At 41.0% G+C, this 14,949-nt stretch overlaps 1 protein-coding gene across 17 annotated transcripts in view; it reads right to left on the bottom strand.

Moving 5' to 3' along the window:
- The window catches only part of cacna1da (calcium channel, voltage-dependent, L type, alpha 1D subunit, a), a 60,337-nt gene that overhangs the window by 21,166 nt on the left and 24,222 nt on the right, over positions 1–14,949 (bottom strand). For 7 of the 17 annotated variants that reach the window (XM_069536913.1, XM_069536918.1, XM_069536916.1 and 4 more), the window contains exons 7-23: positions 14,441–14,637; positions 13,987–14,090; positions 12,375–12,544; positions 10,295–10,369; positions 8,336–8,423; positions 7,899–7,925; positions 7,262–7,422; positions 6,718–6,943; positions 6,407–6,614; positions 5,807–5,927; positions 5,520–5,607; positions 4,947–4,977; positions 4,701–4,855; positions 4,495–4,624; positions 2,291–2,350; positions 2,152–2,211; positions 208–314 (exon numbers count right to left, since the gene is read on the bottom strand). In XM_069536913.1, coding sequence (XP_069393014.1) covers positions 208–314; positions 2,152–2,211; positions 2,291–2,350; positions 4,495–4,624; positions 4,701–4,855; positions 4,947–4,977; positions 5,520–5,607; positions 5,807–5,927; positions 6,407–6,614; positions 6,718–6,943; positions 7,262–7,422; positions 7,899–7,925; positions 8,336–8,423; positions 10,295–10,369; positions 12,375–12,544; positions 13,987–14,090; positions 14,441–14,637 — 2,008 coding nt within the window. The remainder of the gene's footprint in view (positions 1–207; positions 315–2,151; positions 2,212–2,290; positions 2,351–4,494; positions 4,625–4,700; positions 4,856–4,946; positions 4,978–5,519; positions 5,608–5,806; positions 5,928–6,406; positions 6,615–6,717; positions 6,944–7,261; positions 7,423–7,898; positions 7,926–8,335; positions 8,424–10,294; positions 10,370–12,374; positions 12,545–13,986; positions 14,091–14,440; positions 14,638–14,949) is intronic. The other 10 variants (XM_020101633.2, XM_069536946.1, XM_069536951.1 and 7 more) reach the window with 5 other exon arrangements.

Below are 14,949 nucleotides of genomic sequence, written 5' to 3'. Positions count from 1 at the left end.
CATCATCCCCTCACTACTGCACAGACTCTGACTCACTCAATGCACAAGATGGCAGCGTTGATATTTTGGCTTCCTTTTAATGATAGTGGGAGGAAGTGGAGATGCATGGTCCACTGTTACACACAGTATATGGTTGAGTCTATTTAAAAGTTGTGCCGTCTCTTTACTATTTCCAGAAAATAAGCTAATGTGCCTTTTTGTACTCACTGAATGCCAAAGGAGACAAGGGACACTCCCACCACCAACAGGTCAAGCAGGTTGAAATAATTCCTACAGAATGCACCTTTATGCAGAAACGCTCCGTACGTTGTCATCTGAGGAGAAAATGCAAGAAGTTAGAGGAGCAAATGAAAAGACAAAACTCACACATTTCATCCAAAGCACACAATTCACACACAAACAGTCACAGCCCACAGTCCACAGGTACCAATACACTCATACGGTACAAACACGTTTAAAGGAAAAACATTTTCTTATCACTCACTACTTTGTAATCAAATGCACACACATACACACACACACACACACACACACACACACACACGTCTCCACACTTGTAGATCACTCTTATTCGGGGTGGCGAGCTCAGAGCAGTGAAACAGGAGGCTAAATCTACCATCGCCACCCCCACGGCCCCTAACTACATGAATGTAGTAGTAAGTCATTCATTTCACAATCGACTATGGGATGAGGCAATAAAACATGCATTTTGTTGCCGTGATATCAGGGATATTTTCTACCTGCTAGAACTCTAGTTATAGTGATTGGAAAGTCGAAATGGCCTTACTGTCACATTCATGTGGACCGTCATCTTAAAGCACATTCCATTATGTTCTTTAATAGTTAGAATGTAGGGGAAGCAGCTCCCAATTAAAACTTCAGAGTTCAGCAAGCAGAGAAGAAAAACCAGCCAAAATAACTCTTCTCCAAATAATAAAAGTAAAGGATTCATTTTCCGAGTGCATGGAAATGTGGAGCCCTGCAGAGAGACGGAGTGAGGAGAGCGCTAACTGAGAGCAGCTAAGAATTTCAAGTCAGACAGCAGCAGGAGCTTTTTTTTTTTTTCCCAAACGGCTGCAGACGCAACTCCACATTTCTATACACCCAGTCAGGGAAAGCAGACTGAACCATGCTCGGCAGGAACATGGTTGGTTTTGCCCCCTCTTTTATGGGTTATCTGAAGAGCAGTCGGTACGAGAGGCATGGCGTTTAGCTTTGACTGGAGTTGGCTTTACGTCTTTGAACACCACCCTCCCCCACTGAGCATTACCCCTAACCAGGGACACTGGAAGTCAGTCAGAGCTGGGGGTGCTGAGAGGAAGTACATAATGACGTCATATTAAATGCAACGCAGCAGCATTATAGTCATGGTTTCATTAGCATTTAATACCAGTTTTCAGAACCTTATAAACTACAACATACAGCTAACTTATAGCTTTAGGGCCATTAAAGGAATTGGAGGTGTTATTTTGAGACATATCTAACCGACTATTACTACAAATAAAATCTTTGATGCTTTCAGTTTGTGCCAAATTATCTGAGTCACACATCAGGCTACACAGAAAATACGCTGATGTTCTAAAATCAAATCAAATATCATACAAAATGTTAATGTTGATGTCAGGTCCACGACTATTCTTCTCTGGAGATAATCAGTTTTTCTGCCTCACAGTTCCAGTCTCCTTCCTGTAGGGAGTGCTGCAGCCCCCTCAGTACCCCTACTCCCAGCGTCCCTGCCCCTAACTCAACTTCAGCCAATGCCTGAACAATGTCTGAAACAGCCCATCAAATTTTTGTTGCATCGCACCGAGGGTTGCATCATATCTGTGTCATGGAAATCATATCAGCGATGACTGCCCGAATGACGTGACACCCATGTGAGTAGAATGTAATGTTGATGTCATGTTTCCTTCCCCCAACAGGAGTTTTCTGTGATTAGTGTTACTTGAACAAATCTTTGTGTTTGTGTGTGCAACGTTACATCTCCAATATTCGTTTTTAGCTTTTTTTTTAATGTATTTTTTAAAAGAGGTGCCGTGAAGAAAAAAGTAAATAAGAGAAAGGAAACAAACAAGCCAGGTTGTACTGAGTGGCAGGTGACACACAAGGAGAGAATGCAGCAAGGCTCTCGTTGTCTTTATAAGGGGTTACCTTCAATATGATCTCAAATGTAAACATACTAGTGAAGACATAATCTGCATAGCCTAGGACCTGGAAGGCAACGAGACGTTTGGAGTGTTATTGGGGGTGTGGTTAGTCACAGCACGGACAGGGGACACAGGGCATTTACCTTCAACACGATCTCAACAGTAAAGATAGCCGTGAAAGCATAGTCAAAGTAACCAAGTATCTGCAAAAAGCAACGTAGATGTTTAACAAAGACAGTTCATTGTGCAGCTTCATACATGATATAAAAAACTAAATATATAAGAAAGGAACATTTTAAGCAATTTTCTCGAGCGATGGCACAGAAATTATTCAATTACTTGCAAAAAGTTAATTCACTACTTCTCTGTTACTTTCCATGCAGACAACTGAAGGTCGGCTGAACCATTGTGAGCAGTATGGATTAAAAATCACTACAATGCACAGAAAACAACACAGACATCGCAGCCTTAGGGTTAGTTAGTTATAGAGGACCGGCCAGGTGTTTTTGCATGTTGTAGCTCATGATATATAAACACTAGGTTTTAACATTACTGCCCACTTAAAGGTTCAGTGTGTAGAATCTAGTGGTGAAGTTGCATGTTGCAGCTGAACACCCCTCACCACAGCGTCCTCTTCCAAACGTGAAAGAACCTGTGGTAGCTTCAGTTGTCATAAAAACACACAGGGTGTTTAGTTTGTCCAGTTTTGGAGGACTGTAAGAAACAGATGATGTAAATATGACGTATTTAAATATAAAGGGCCCACTGTGGGGTAAAGAAAACAACAATTTTTACAATTGCGATGAAACACAAAGATCCCTTTCACCTAAATCTTACACACTGAACCTTTAAGTGTACAGACCTACATCTCAGTTCATTACAATACAGTTCAAAAATCAATTTTATTAATTATCTGCATTAATTCTTCATAAAGTGTTGGATCCTTAGTCCATTGCAGCTTTCGAATCCAGACTGAAAACTGAAAAAGTGCATTTAACCAAAGCATTTTTACAAAATCTAATTTTATTTTATTATTTTATCTTTTTATATTTATTATTTTAGTTCATTTGTTTAATTTACTCCTTCAAGTCTTCTTCTTCTTTCCTTCCTTCTTGTGCCTTTTTTACATTTTCTGATCTCTTTACCTCTTTATTCAACTCTTTTTAATCTCTTTTATTTAGAAAAGAGTTTTGAACTGTGCTGTCTGATTTAAAATGGACTGTTGTTTTTAAATGTCCATGTAAAGCACCTTGAATCTACCACAGTGTGTGAGATGTGCTTTATCAGTAAAACTGCCTTTCCTCAGTGAGTTAACATAGATTCTATTTGTAAGAACTCTTCTTCCTGGTGCATTTAAAGACTTTCTGACTTCTCAGATGTGTGAGTCAGATGTTACAAATCATTGCAGTTCATAAGATATTCTGTGGAAAAAAAGCAATTATAAGAGACAAACATTACTGTCAATCAAACATGTGACTCTGGTCGTTTCTTTGATTTAACATGTTGCTGTTGGCCTTAAATCATGACTATTTAGGAACCGAGCAGAGTGACCAGTCGTCACCTTTTAATTCACACAGACCATATTTTACAGAATTTGTCCCGGATTCCTGACAAGAGCAGAACTTTGTCCTGACAAATAAACTGAATGTATTGTTCTGGAAAACATCTATGATCTTGGTCAAGGACAGGACAGATGAAATATTGTATATGTTGGACAAGGAAAATAAACCACCTGCGTTCTCTCTCTCTCTCTCTTAATCATTTGTTCACTTTGTTTCTCCCTCTTTCTCTCTCACCCTCTCTGTGGTTTATAGAACTGCAGCAAAGGACAAAAAGTGCAGCTCTAGCGTCTCAAAGGAAAATATTAGTTCAGACTCACAAACACATCTTTTTTGCACTCGTATCCTGATGTCATTTTCCTGGTGACATCCTATATGCAAGACTATAGTATATAATTGCTTGTGTATAGGTTTTATTATTGTAACGTTAACCACTGAATATAACTTTTTCAAATCTTTTCAAACACCTTTACTGTCAACGGCCTTTGTCCATTTGTCTTGCATGTCAAATAATTACGTTAACTGTAATTTAAACACAGACATGATGGTAAGAATTCAATGTATAAACTTACATCACTGGTCAGTAGAAATGTAAAAAGTATTCTAGTTAAAATGAATTAGCTAAAAAATGCAAACGCACCAGCACAGTCATTTCAAGAACATTTATGACAGAACTTCTACTATTATCACAGAAGTGATTTTTCAATAATATCCCTTGACCCACTATTTTTCACTACACAGTCTGTCAGAGGTGACGATACTTTTCCAAGGAAGGTTTGAAAACTTACAATATTGCGAGCGGAGAAGTTTCGGATGGGATCCTCAGCAGCGAGTGAGACGGAGCTCAGCATGATGAACACCAGGATGAGGTTGGTGAAGATGTGATGATTTATAAGCTTGTGGCAAAACACGCGCACCCTGCAGCACAAAGAAAACACCGACCTCAGACACTCTCTGCCTGTGTGGTGTGTGTGATGTTGTGAAGCTGTCTTACGGGTTCGTGGTGCTGAAGATGAAGAAGGCACTTCCCTCTGGGATAGGAGTGATCTTCTCTTTCTTTACCAGATCAGAGATGACGGGCCGAGGCCCCGACGGTACCTCTGGATCCTCCTCCTCCGCTGCCGCGTCATCATTGTCCTCTTCTTCTTCCTTACAGTTAAGCAGGAAGAGTGAAAGTGAGTCAGTGAACATAACATCTCAATATGTCTTTGACTCAGTGTTAGAAAGAAGTTAAGGATACCTTTTCATCTTTCTCCTCCTCCTTTTTGTCCCTGAAAAAAACCACCACACATATTAGTAATGAATGATTGACATTTAAGATAAGATACGATAAAACAAGATAAGATACGATGCAGCACGACACAATATACTGTACTTTCTGAGATGATATAGTACAATACAGTACGAAACAGTACAGTATGATATCATATAATACTCTATACGATACAGTATGATATAGTATGATATCATACGATACATAAGATGCAATGCGATGGATTAAGATATAATATAAACAATATAAACAAAGGAATATACAAAAATAGAAAGTAATATGCACAATGTCATGAATATATACTGTGTAACAGTATTGCACATATATGAAATTGAAATTGCACGGCCAGAAAAATGATTATTGCGCAATTACAGTGAATATATTGAAACCCTGAGTGACATATAATGTGCATGTGGTCGACTGGAAGCAGCAGCTGCAGAAAGAAATAACCTGCGATATCTCTCCTTCAGACACTTTGGTAGAAACTAATATTTAAGTCATATTTGTCACACAGAGACTAAGCAGGAGATCAGCTGTCACCCTTTCTTGTCTCCTTCGTCTGTGTTAAGAGACTCTGCATCTGCCAAGTTGTCCACAGCGATAGCCAAGAAGACATTCAGCAGGATATCTGAGCGAAGGCTTCAGTGAAGGACAACTCTCTTCGACACTGAGTGTAACTACACGATCTTTAAGCAATGACTGAAAACAGATCAGTAATGTCATTCATAGTATCAACACTCCGATTTCATGTATGTTCCAAACACATATATGAACTTGGACTTAGCGTTGTGTCCGGAGCAGCTTCAGGTTTATGTGAGAGAGGATACAGTTTCCACAGATGAAGAGGATGATGAAGTAAAAACACACAATCATCCCAGAGGAGGAGGGGCCTCCGTACGCCATGATGCCATCGTACATAACAGCGTTCCAGTCTTCTCCGGTAAGGATCTACAATCAATCATGATATTATTTCAATGACAAATGTGACAATTACAGAATAAATGTGCTGACAACTCCTTATTTTCAAATGGTGCAGTAGAAAAATCTACTATTCTCTTCTGGTAATTAATATTTATATATAAATAAACATCAGCGCTTTCATTACTTAGATATACAATATGCCTACTCACATAAACTACCATTACTGGAAATAACTCTTCCATTACCATTGTGATTGCTGCTCCCTTCATTTCTATCAGACATGTTCTTGCATATAAATACTTTGATGGCGTTGTCTCGGCTTGTCTGATTTATTGTTGTGTATAAAATCTTAAACCCTAATTCTGTCTGAATGTGTTGATGAAAACATTTATGTATCCCATTTGTTGTTTCATCTGTGTTTTTAATGTATTTGTATCATTAAGCACTAATGGCAAATGCTGAATGTTTGCAGGTTGTAGTTGTATGATATTTTGAACTGTTAATACCTGAAACACAGTCAGAAGAGCTTGGGGAAAGTTGTCAAACGTGCTCCTCTTGGTCTGGGTTTCATCAAAGTTGAACTTTCCGCCAAACACCTGCATGCCCAGCAGGGAGAAGATGATGATGAAGAGGAAGAGCAGCAGCAGCAGGGAGGCGATGGACTTCATGGAGTTGAGCAAAGATGCTACCAGGTTACTCAGTGACTGCCAGTGACTACAGAGAGAGGTCGAGCAAAATACAAGAAGATAGACAGACGATTAAAACACCACACGTACACACACGTACACTAACACACACAGACAAAGCGTGGTCTCACCGGGTGACCTTGAAGATCCTCAGCAGACGCACACAGCGGAACACAGAGATACCGAGCGGAGACATGATTTCCAACTCGACCAGAATGGTTTCAGTGATTCCTCCACACACCACGAAGCAGTCGAAGCGGTTGAACAGTGACACAAAGTAGGCCTGTAGCCCCAGACTGTACATCTTCACCAACATCTCACATGTGAACAGGGCTAACAGCACTTTGTTGGCCACATCTGAAAACCACAGAAAATGACTCAAGTTTAAAAACACGCATATAACACAGAAGTGTCAGTGCTTTTAAAACCCTCACATGTCATGGATTTATGACCTATACTTGAGCTAGCCACCAGGTGGCGATAGAGATGCTTTGGCTTAACTTTTGGGGGGTTGTCATGTCGTCCATCTTTAAAACAGATTATGATTATGACGTGTAAAATTTTGAAAAACTGTGAAATATTGATTTCAGTGTTTTAACTTTTTGAGATAATAATGGAATAATGTCAGGTAACAATAAGAATGGGCTTTCGTGAGCACTGCAGTCTGGTTCCTACCCTGCACTTGTGTCAGCCACAGCGGCTGGTCGTAATGCTCTGACGATATGGTGAGGGTGTTGAGGAACACCAAGATGATGACCAGCCAATAGAAAGGCACCGATTTAACAGCCAACCGGCACTTCCTGCGGCAGAACCTGTTCCAGCGGCGCCAGCGCCGACTGCGGGAGGAGAGAGTAACATTAATACAAACAACAATACCATTATGACTAACTTTGCAAGTGTTTTAGAGGAAAAAAAGCTCTGGTCTCAAACTAAAAATGTCCAAACAATAAAATATATACATCAGCGGTTGTTTAAAGGAAATCACTGAGGTGTGTTTCCATTAATAATGGAGATGCAGTGGACTTAGGGGAAAGGGCCATGAGGGAACTGCATCGCTATATTTTTTGCAAGTCATACTGTTCAGTAAACGAGCTGAAAAAACACTGTGTAAGGCCATTCTCTAAAAATACCATATGGAACATGCTGACTTTCTAAAAGTTAATGTATCTTCTCATTAAAAATACAGTCGAATAGAAGCCAAAAATGTACAAATAAAAGAATCTTTACAATCCGACGCCGGCACTAACTCACTGTATAGTGACAGCTATTGTTTATTCAACATGCAGAGACACACAGTCACAAATATACTGACCTGAATTTGGACTTTGAAATTTTTTGACTGAAAGAAAGAACACAATCACAGGTTGTTTGTTGAGTTATTGAAAGTCTTTTATTTTGTGCTGTATTTTGTCATTTCTTTATTTGTATTTTATTTGTATACTGATAAGGACTTACAAGTCTGAAATACAATTTAAAAATACCCATAGGGAATCAATGTAAGGAGAGAAAAAAACATCAATCTATAAATAAATAAATTATTAAGAAATCTTGAAACAGTGAAGTCATTACTACAAACAACACAAATATTAAAGAGTAACTTGCTTTATGGAGAAAAGAAGCCTTCAAAGTGGTGCTGACTGTGCTGAGAGCCTGTGATGTGAGTGATCCATGTTCTTTCAATGAAGTAGTAACCCCATGGCAACACTTTACTGTAATAACAGTGATCATGTATGTGCTGTATGTTCTCACCACAGAGCTCCGCAGCAGGGCGTCTTTTCATCCTCCCCGTTTTGATTCTCCGTGTTCACAGATTCCGTTTCGCTGGCCGGGACGCTCGCTGCAGCAGCAAATAAAGCAGACACTTAAAATAATCATATGCACTTTGCAGTGGCACAAGATATTTCACAGCGCAGAGCATCCCAGGGGGAAGAAGCGCATAGGAAGAAATAAAAGTGAGGCTGCATCAGTTTGGAGTTCTTCCAAAAAGAAGAAAAAAGATAGAACATTCTGTACAAATCACTTTACACTATAAAGTCTACAAAGGCATCACAACTGTTTGACAGTGATTTAAAGTCCAAAAACTCCAAAACCTCAGTGCAACTATTAACTACCTCACAGTGAGGAGGCCACTAAGCGGCACTGTGGCTGTGCATCATTGTCATCATCAGTATCATTTACTGAGTGCTGAGAGGGAGATGACACGGGACAGGCGAGTGGACAGCTGCTCTACCAGAGCTGACTGATGCACACAATGAGGAGCGGAGTGGAGAAAGGAGCAGGGTGAGGAGGACGGAGCTCTTAAAGCTGTCTCTGAAACGCTACACTCAAAATACTGCCAGCTCCTTGCAAAGACTGTGTGTGCAGGCGGATGATGATTAACTGTGTGAAACGTCTCAGTGCTTTAGCTCGCACGGTGTGTGTGCTGCTGCCGCCGCTGCTTAGCTTATGTAGACGTGTTGGCTTTGATTCCTGAGTGTTAGGACAGCTCTCAGCTCTGGAAATAGTGCTGACTGCCGGAGTAGTGATCTGGGTTTAGCCCTGTTTCCTATATTCATACTGAGCTCCAGCTTTTTGAAATGGGACGTTGGAAGGAAACAGGGCGTGGCAGCTGTATTACTGCTCCACGTCACACTCACTTCACGGAGACAAGGTTTCATTTAGAACCGGCAGACTTTAAAAGAGGAAAAAAAACAGCATGGAAAAAGGAATAAAGACAACTGAGAGGCTCTGATGCTCAAACAGGAGGGTTAAACACAGTAGTAAGGCACACATTGATGAGATACTACACACACACACACACACACACATACACATACACACACACACACACACACACACACACACACACACACACACACACACACACACACACACACACAGGAGTCAATTCTAAAGATTCAACTGGAAATTTTGCTGCCTTGTACTATTTAATCACAAAAAATATATCTGTGAAGGCCACAATAATGGACTAACTTAACCAGATGCATTGAGGTTTTTACCTTATATTATTTATTTTTCTTAATTTGTATTTTTCTATGACATGACATGACATTGCTCCTTTTGCTATGATTTGCTGTTCCTATCCACCACGTTTCAGTGTATCGTTGACCCTGTGCTAACTTACAAATGACCAAAAAATGTGAACTTGAAAGATTGAAAACAAAGGAGTAGTGGGGTAGTTATCAGCAAATACAGCTGGTAACATTTTCTATCTCTAAAAACTAAAAACGTGGAGGAAGGAGGAGGTATAAGAAGTGACGTTTTGGTGCTTGGATCCTGATAAACTTATTTTAACTTTGCGAGGTGTTTTTTCCACATTTTCATTCTCTGAGGATAATACAGACATATTCAGGGGGGTGATATTGACGAGTGTGTGCAATTTCATGTGGATCAAAATAAAAATCTGGATCTAGTGAGGTGAAGGCTTTTTTCAGCTGCTGTATCATAAGAAATAGGGATAGAAACCTTTAACAGTCACCATTGTGTAGCGATTGTGTAGACAGAAACATAATGTGGCCTCAGCTATAAGGCTTGTATTAATGGAAGGGGACTGTTGTGACTTGGCAGAGGTATCTGCTCTACTGAATGCCATTCTAGTTTTCTTTTTGAGATCTGATTGCGCTTCAAACACGCATACATACATTCTTTCACACGTATAAACAGACACATAATAGCAAGAGAACAATGAAGGGAAACCACAGGATTTACCATGAGTGTCGGACGACTGGCTGAACCACCCAAACCTTCCTTTCTTCTTCTCAGTAAGGTCAGCCAGAGTCACCCCTTCATGTGTAATGCATGCAAGCCCATGCATTCAGACACAACGGCACAGCAGAGGGACATGGGGGGCGAGAATGGGCTGCTATCAAAATGGGTCAGAGCACACAGGCACCACAGGACAACAACAGTATTCAAAATATCAATATCCAACAATGGCAAGCGCAGCAGGAGCCACAGGGGCTGCAGACACTGAGGAGGGCAGAAGAACGACATGGAGAGCTGTTAGTCATGGGAAACGCCTGCAGGGGACACGGCCCTGTACCAACATGTTACAGCGCTAATTACAGCATTTGCATGATAACATGTTAGAAGGGGCTCGCGCATCGTCGACAGACACCGAAAGCCAGGATGGATGTTGAAAAGCAGTATGGACCTGCCGTAACACAGAACCTTCACCTGCAAAACTTAAATGTTTATCTTACACCTGACTTTATACAGAACGTGAGGTTTAACTATAGGAGAAGACAGGTGGGAGATGCCACAGTGAATGAATGGGGAGAACATTAAAATGGGGGAGATTGTAATGAGCAGTGCAAAAATATACAGATTCTTAGCTCAACACGAAAGGTGAAGCAGTCACAGTTACTGCTCTGCATCATACGTGCTGCTTATATAAAGAGGATTTGGATTAAGAGTTTTCCTACTGCTCAAGTAACATGATTCTTTTTCCCTTTTTCCTCCTCAGATGAATATCCAGTGGTGCTCGCAGTATGCTCCATTTCTGTCAGTGCTACAATGTACATTGATGGTGGAGATAAAACCGGTCTGTACACTCTGCTTCAAACACTTAACATACGTTACTTACATATAAGTAGTATTTACTTTAAATGTGGTATTTGAGAATCCTAAATATTGTGACAAATGCCGGCTTGGAAATTGTTAACATTCATTTTTTAAGTGTAATTTTTATTTCATAAAGGTAATGATATCTGATCTACTGAGGTCACATGGATTTCATAGTACTGCCATAAGAGCCAAATTTACCTTTAGCCTTAAGTTCGACCTGTATCGTTGATTACAAAGCCAAAACACTTGATGACCCCGGGGTGCACAACTGAAGTTATGTTCCTAATATCTGCTGGTGGCTGCTAACACCTGCTAACATCTACTGGTCGTCTGGACCTAAAACACCAAAAAATAAGTATCTCTGTTTATGTTTGTTGGAGACATGTTCCACGTGTGTAGCCTCGTCGGACTGTAAATGGAAAACAGCGTCTCGGTCCAGGTATCCATCGTTTACAAAATATTGGCCATTTCCCCCAGAGGCTGACTCATCATTAGCTGATGGGCTCTGAAATTTCTTTAAGTGCAACTGATGTTTTACTTGCAGCATTGATCGACCTACATTATTTACTTCCACTTCAATTAGTTATTTCCTACAGTTCCAAGAAAGCTTTTGAAAAGTTGCAAGAGAAAACTAAGCGTTGCAAGTTTTACTCAGACTCACTGGAGATTTACATTAATTCCATTTTAATTTGCCTGCAGGTGGAAAAAGCAGAAATTCTCTTATCTCTATGTGTCTGTTACAAGTTGATGCAAAATCGCAATTTCAATTTCAAAAAAATAAAAAAAGAGAAGACTTGCGTGCAGTTAGATTTATGCATTGGCTTTTTTTCTACTGTAAACCCTCTGTAACTGTGATATGTCTCAACAAGATTGACTAATTTTCTGGAGCAATAAGAGAAATAGAGCACATTACTCACAAGGAAACAGGAATTTTGAGAAAAAAACATCTACTTTGTTTTGAATATGAGTTTAAATATTGTTTCTCCTGCAGAGAGAAATTATATTTTTGCTGCAAACCACCATGTGATTTTTACAAACCTCCCACTACACATTTCAGGAGAACAATTGTTATTTCCTGACTATAGAAAAAATAGGATACAGGACATATTAGGCCTATATGTAGAAATATAGAACATTTGAATAGATTGATCAGTTTTCTGTATTGAAGGGGTCTTGTGTTACTCTTAACAACTCGAAGGAGCGAGTGGGAGAGGACTCTTACGGTTGCGCTTGCTCTCCTCATCAGCCTCGTCCTCGTTGTCGGGGTCGATGTCTTCAGCCTGAGTGATCCAGTCCAGGTAACCCTTCAGATCCTCCTCCAGCTGCTGCTTCTCACGCAGCTTCTGGAAGTCTCCACGAGCTTTGGCCTTCTCTCTCTCCTTGGAAAACTCTCTGGTTTTGCAGAGGCACACACAGACAACACACAGAAACGCATTCAAACCAGCAGGAGTACATGAACAAAAACAAAAAGAACACACACTTCCACAGCAAACAGCGCAATGGAAACAAACAACTCGTCCTCCCTCAAAAGAACCCTCTGCTTTTACTGCACTGACTGAAGATATCATGTGTGTTTCCTGTTTATATTCTCCTCATCCAGATTCTGCTCTGCATATTCACACACTTCAAACAACTGCTTTCAAAGCTGTGTGTGCTTTTCTGAAGCGCAGCCACTGGAGGGAGATGTACACCTTTGAAAGACAACACAGAGCTATATTTAGAGCCTGATGGTACAGTAGCGTATCCTTCAGGCGGCAAGCTTCTTAATCATACAGAAAAGGTAATTTAGGTAGACAGATGGTTTCAAGAGACATGCAACATTTGCACCACATCTAAATTCAAACATTATATAAAACAACTACTACTACAGCGGCAACAGCAAAATGTGAAGTGCTTCAGTAGACGGAGTATAAATCTATACATACTGTATATACATGTATGGCAGGATAGGTGCCATGGGGTTATTTAAGCTGTGATGATGAACAAGTAAAGAATATGAGATGAACTGACACAAACCAATCAGACTGGATGTAAGCAGGTGAGAAAGCAGCATCTGTAAGACTGCACTCAGAAATCTGACCATGCCCATCTCAATTAGCCGTCTGAACCACAGGAGTGTCCGAGTTGATGATTACGTTAACCTTCCTGCTTTTTTTTTTTTTTAAACTAGGCTCTGCAGGCTGGTCAACCATCCAGAGTTAATTCTACTGTAAAACCCCACCCCCCACTCCACAGCGCTGGGAATGCAAAGTGGGGTTTGAGAAAGCTTAGGAGCGCAGAGGGAGTGAAGGGCGAGGAATGAGATTAATTTCTCTCACAGGAGGTTGGGTGGGTTGGGGATGGCGGGGTGGGGTGGGTGGAGGAAAGGCTCACTTTGTAGTTGCCTTGGAGAGGCATGATAGTTTGACGCCAACAGAAGACAGAGGAGAACGCCTGAGAGAGAATGTGCATTTATCTGGAAGGCTGGAACGCAATTTTTTTTGTTTTGTTTTGCAAAAAAGATCATCAGGATCTGTGTACTTCCCACATCCCAAGACTTTTCAGCAGAGAACAAACTCTATTATAGGTTAAGACTATTTCCTGACACAGCAAGCCGTGCGGGGTGAACAACAACCCACAGCATATATACACACTCTGCACACTGCAAACCCACTGCAAGAAGTGGCCTCTTACCCACTTAGCACACCTAACACTAGGTTTAACACGAAAAAGGAGCCGAGTATGATGAGGCTAACAAAATAAATCCAAGGCGTCTCCCATCCGATGGCGTCATTGACCTACAGGAACCAAAATGCAGCTGGTTAACGTGACAGGAGAGAGAAGGAGCTGCTTACCCGCTCAACACACCCAAAACCAGGTTAAGAACGAAAAAGGAGCCGAAGATCACAAGACTGACAAAGTACACCCATGGAAGCTCAAAGCCCATAGCATCGTTCATCTGGAGGAAGACGAGCGTTGCCACGGATGAAGGAGAGGAGGGAGAGATAAGAGGAATGTAGAGAAGGAAAAGAATGAAATGTAAGTTAGAAACTGTCAGAAAAGAAGAGGACAGGTTAAACATTTTAGATGAAGAAAAACAAATAGCAGGAATAGTGACAGTGCGTCATGTTGTCAGAGGAGTCATTTAGTCAATCAATCACATCCAAGTGATAAGAGCTGCCTCAGGAAATGATCAGCAGCTTCATCATCAGAGTGTCAGTCACATCACTGCTGTGTGTCTGATCTGAACGCACATTCAACGCTGAAGGCCAGTGAGAGTCACAGGTTATTAAAGTGGGGGGAGCTCACCCAGTACAGCACGTCCGTCCAGCCCTCCATGGTGATGCACTGAAACACCGTCAGCATGGCGAACAGGAAGTTGTCGAAGTTGGTGATGCCACCGTTGGGACCCTGCCAGCCCTCCCTGCACACTGTGCCGTTGATGGGGCATTGGCGCCCGTGACCTGAGATCGCACATGGAGCCGGATCCTCCTCTGCTGTCATGTCTACAGAAAGAGAGGGAAACTAGTTCAAAATGATCTGAATTAATCAACTCACACCAGCTGTTTTAGAGTATTTATCTTAAGACTAAAGACTTTGATCTCCAGGTTAGAGCCACAGAACCAGACACGCTCCACCTCGACCCTGTTACAGTAAAACACACTGATGCATCAGTGTGCACAATCCAGTCAGTTATAATAATAGTCTCTGGGGACATTTTACTGCAATGCAATTACTTCCTAAATTAAAACTACTGGGCAGCACTGTGGTTAACACAGTCACCTCAGGTCCAAATCCCAATTTGCATTTGCATGTTC

Source organism: Paralichthys olivaceus, chromosome 2 (genome assembly GCF_024713975.1).
Source record: "Paralichthys olivaceus isolate ysfri-2021 chromosome 2, ASM2471397v2, whole genome shotgun sequence".
In the NCBI taxonomy this organism is placed as follows: Eukaryota; Metazoa; Chordata; class Actinopteri; order Pleuronectiformes; family Paralichthyidae; genus Paralichthys; species Paralichthys olivaceus.
The sequence above is the reverse complement of the archived record's forward strand: the minus strand, read 5'-3'. Positions and strand labels throughout refer to the sequence as shown.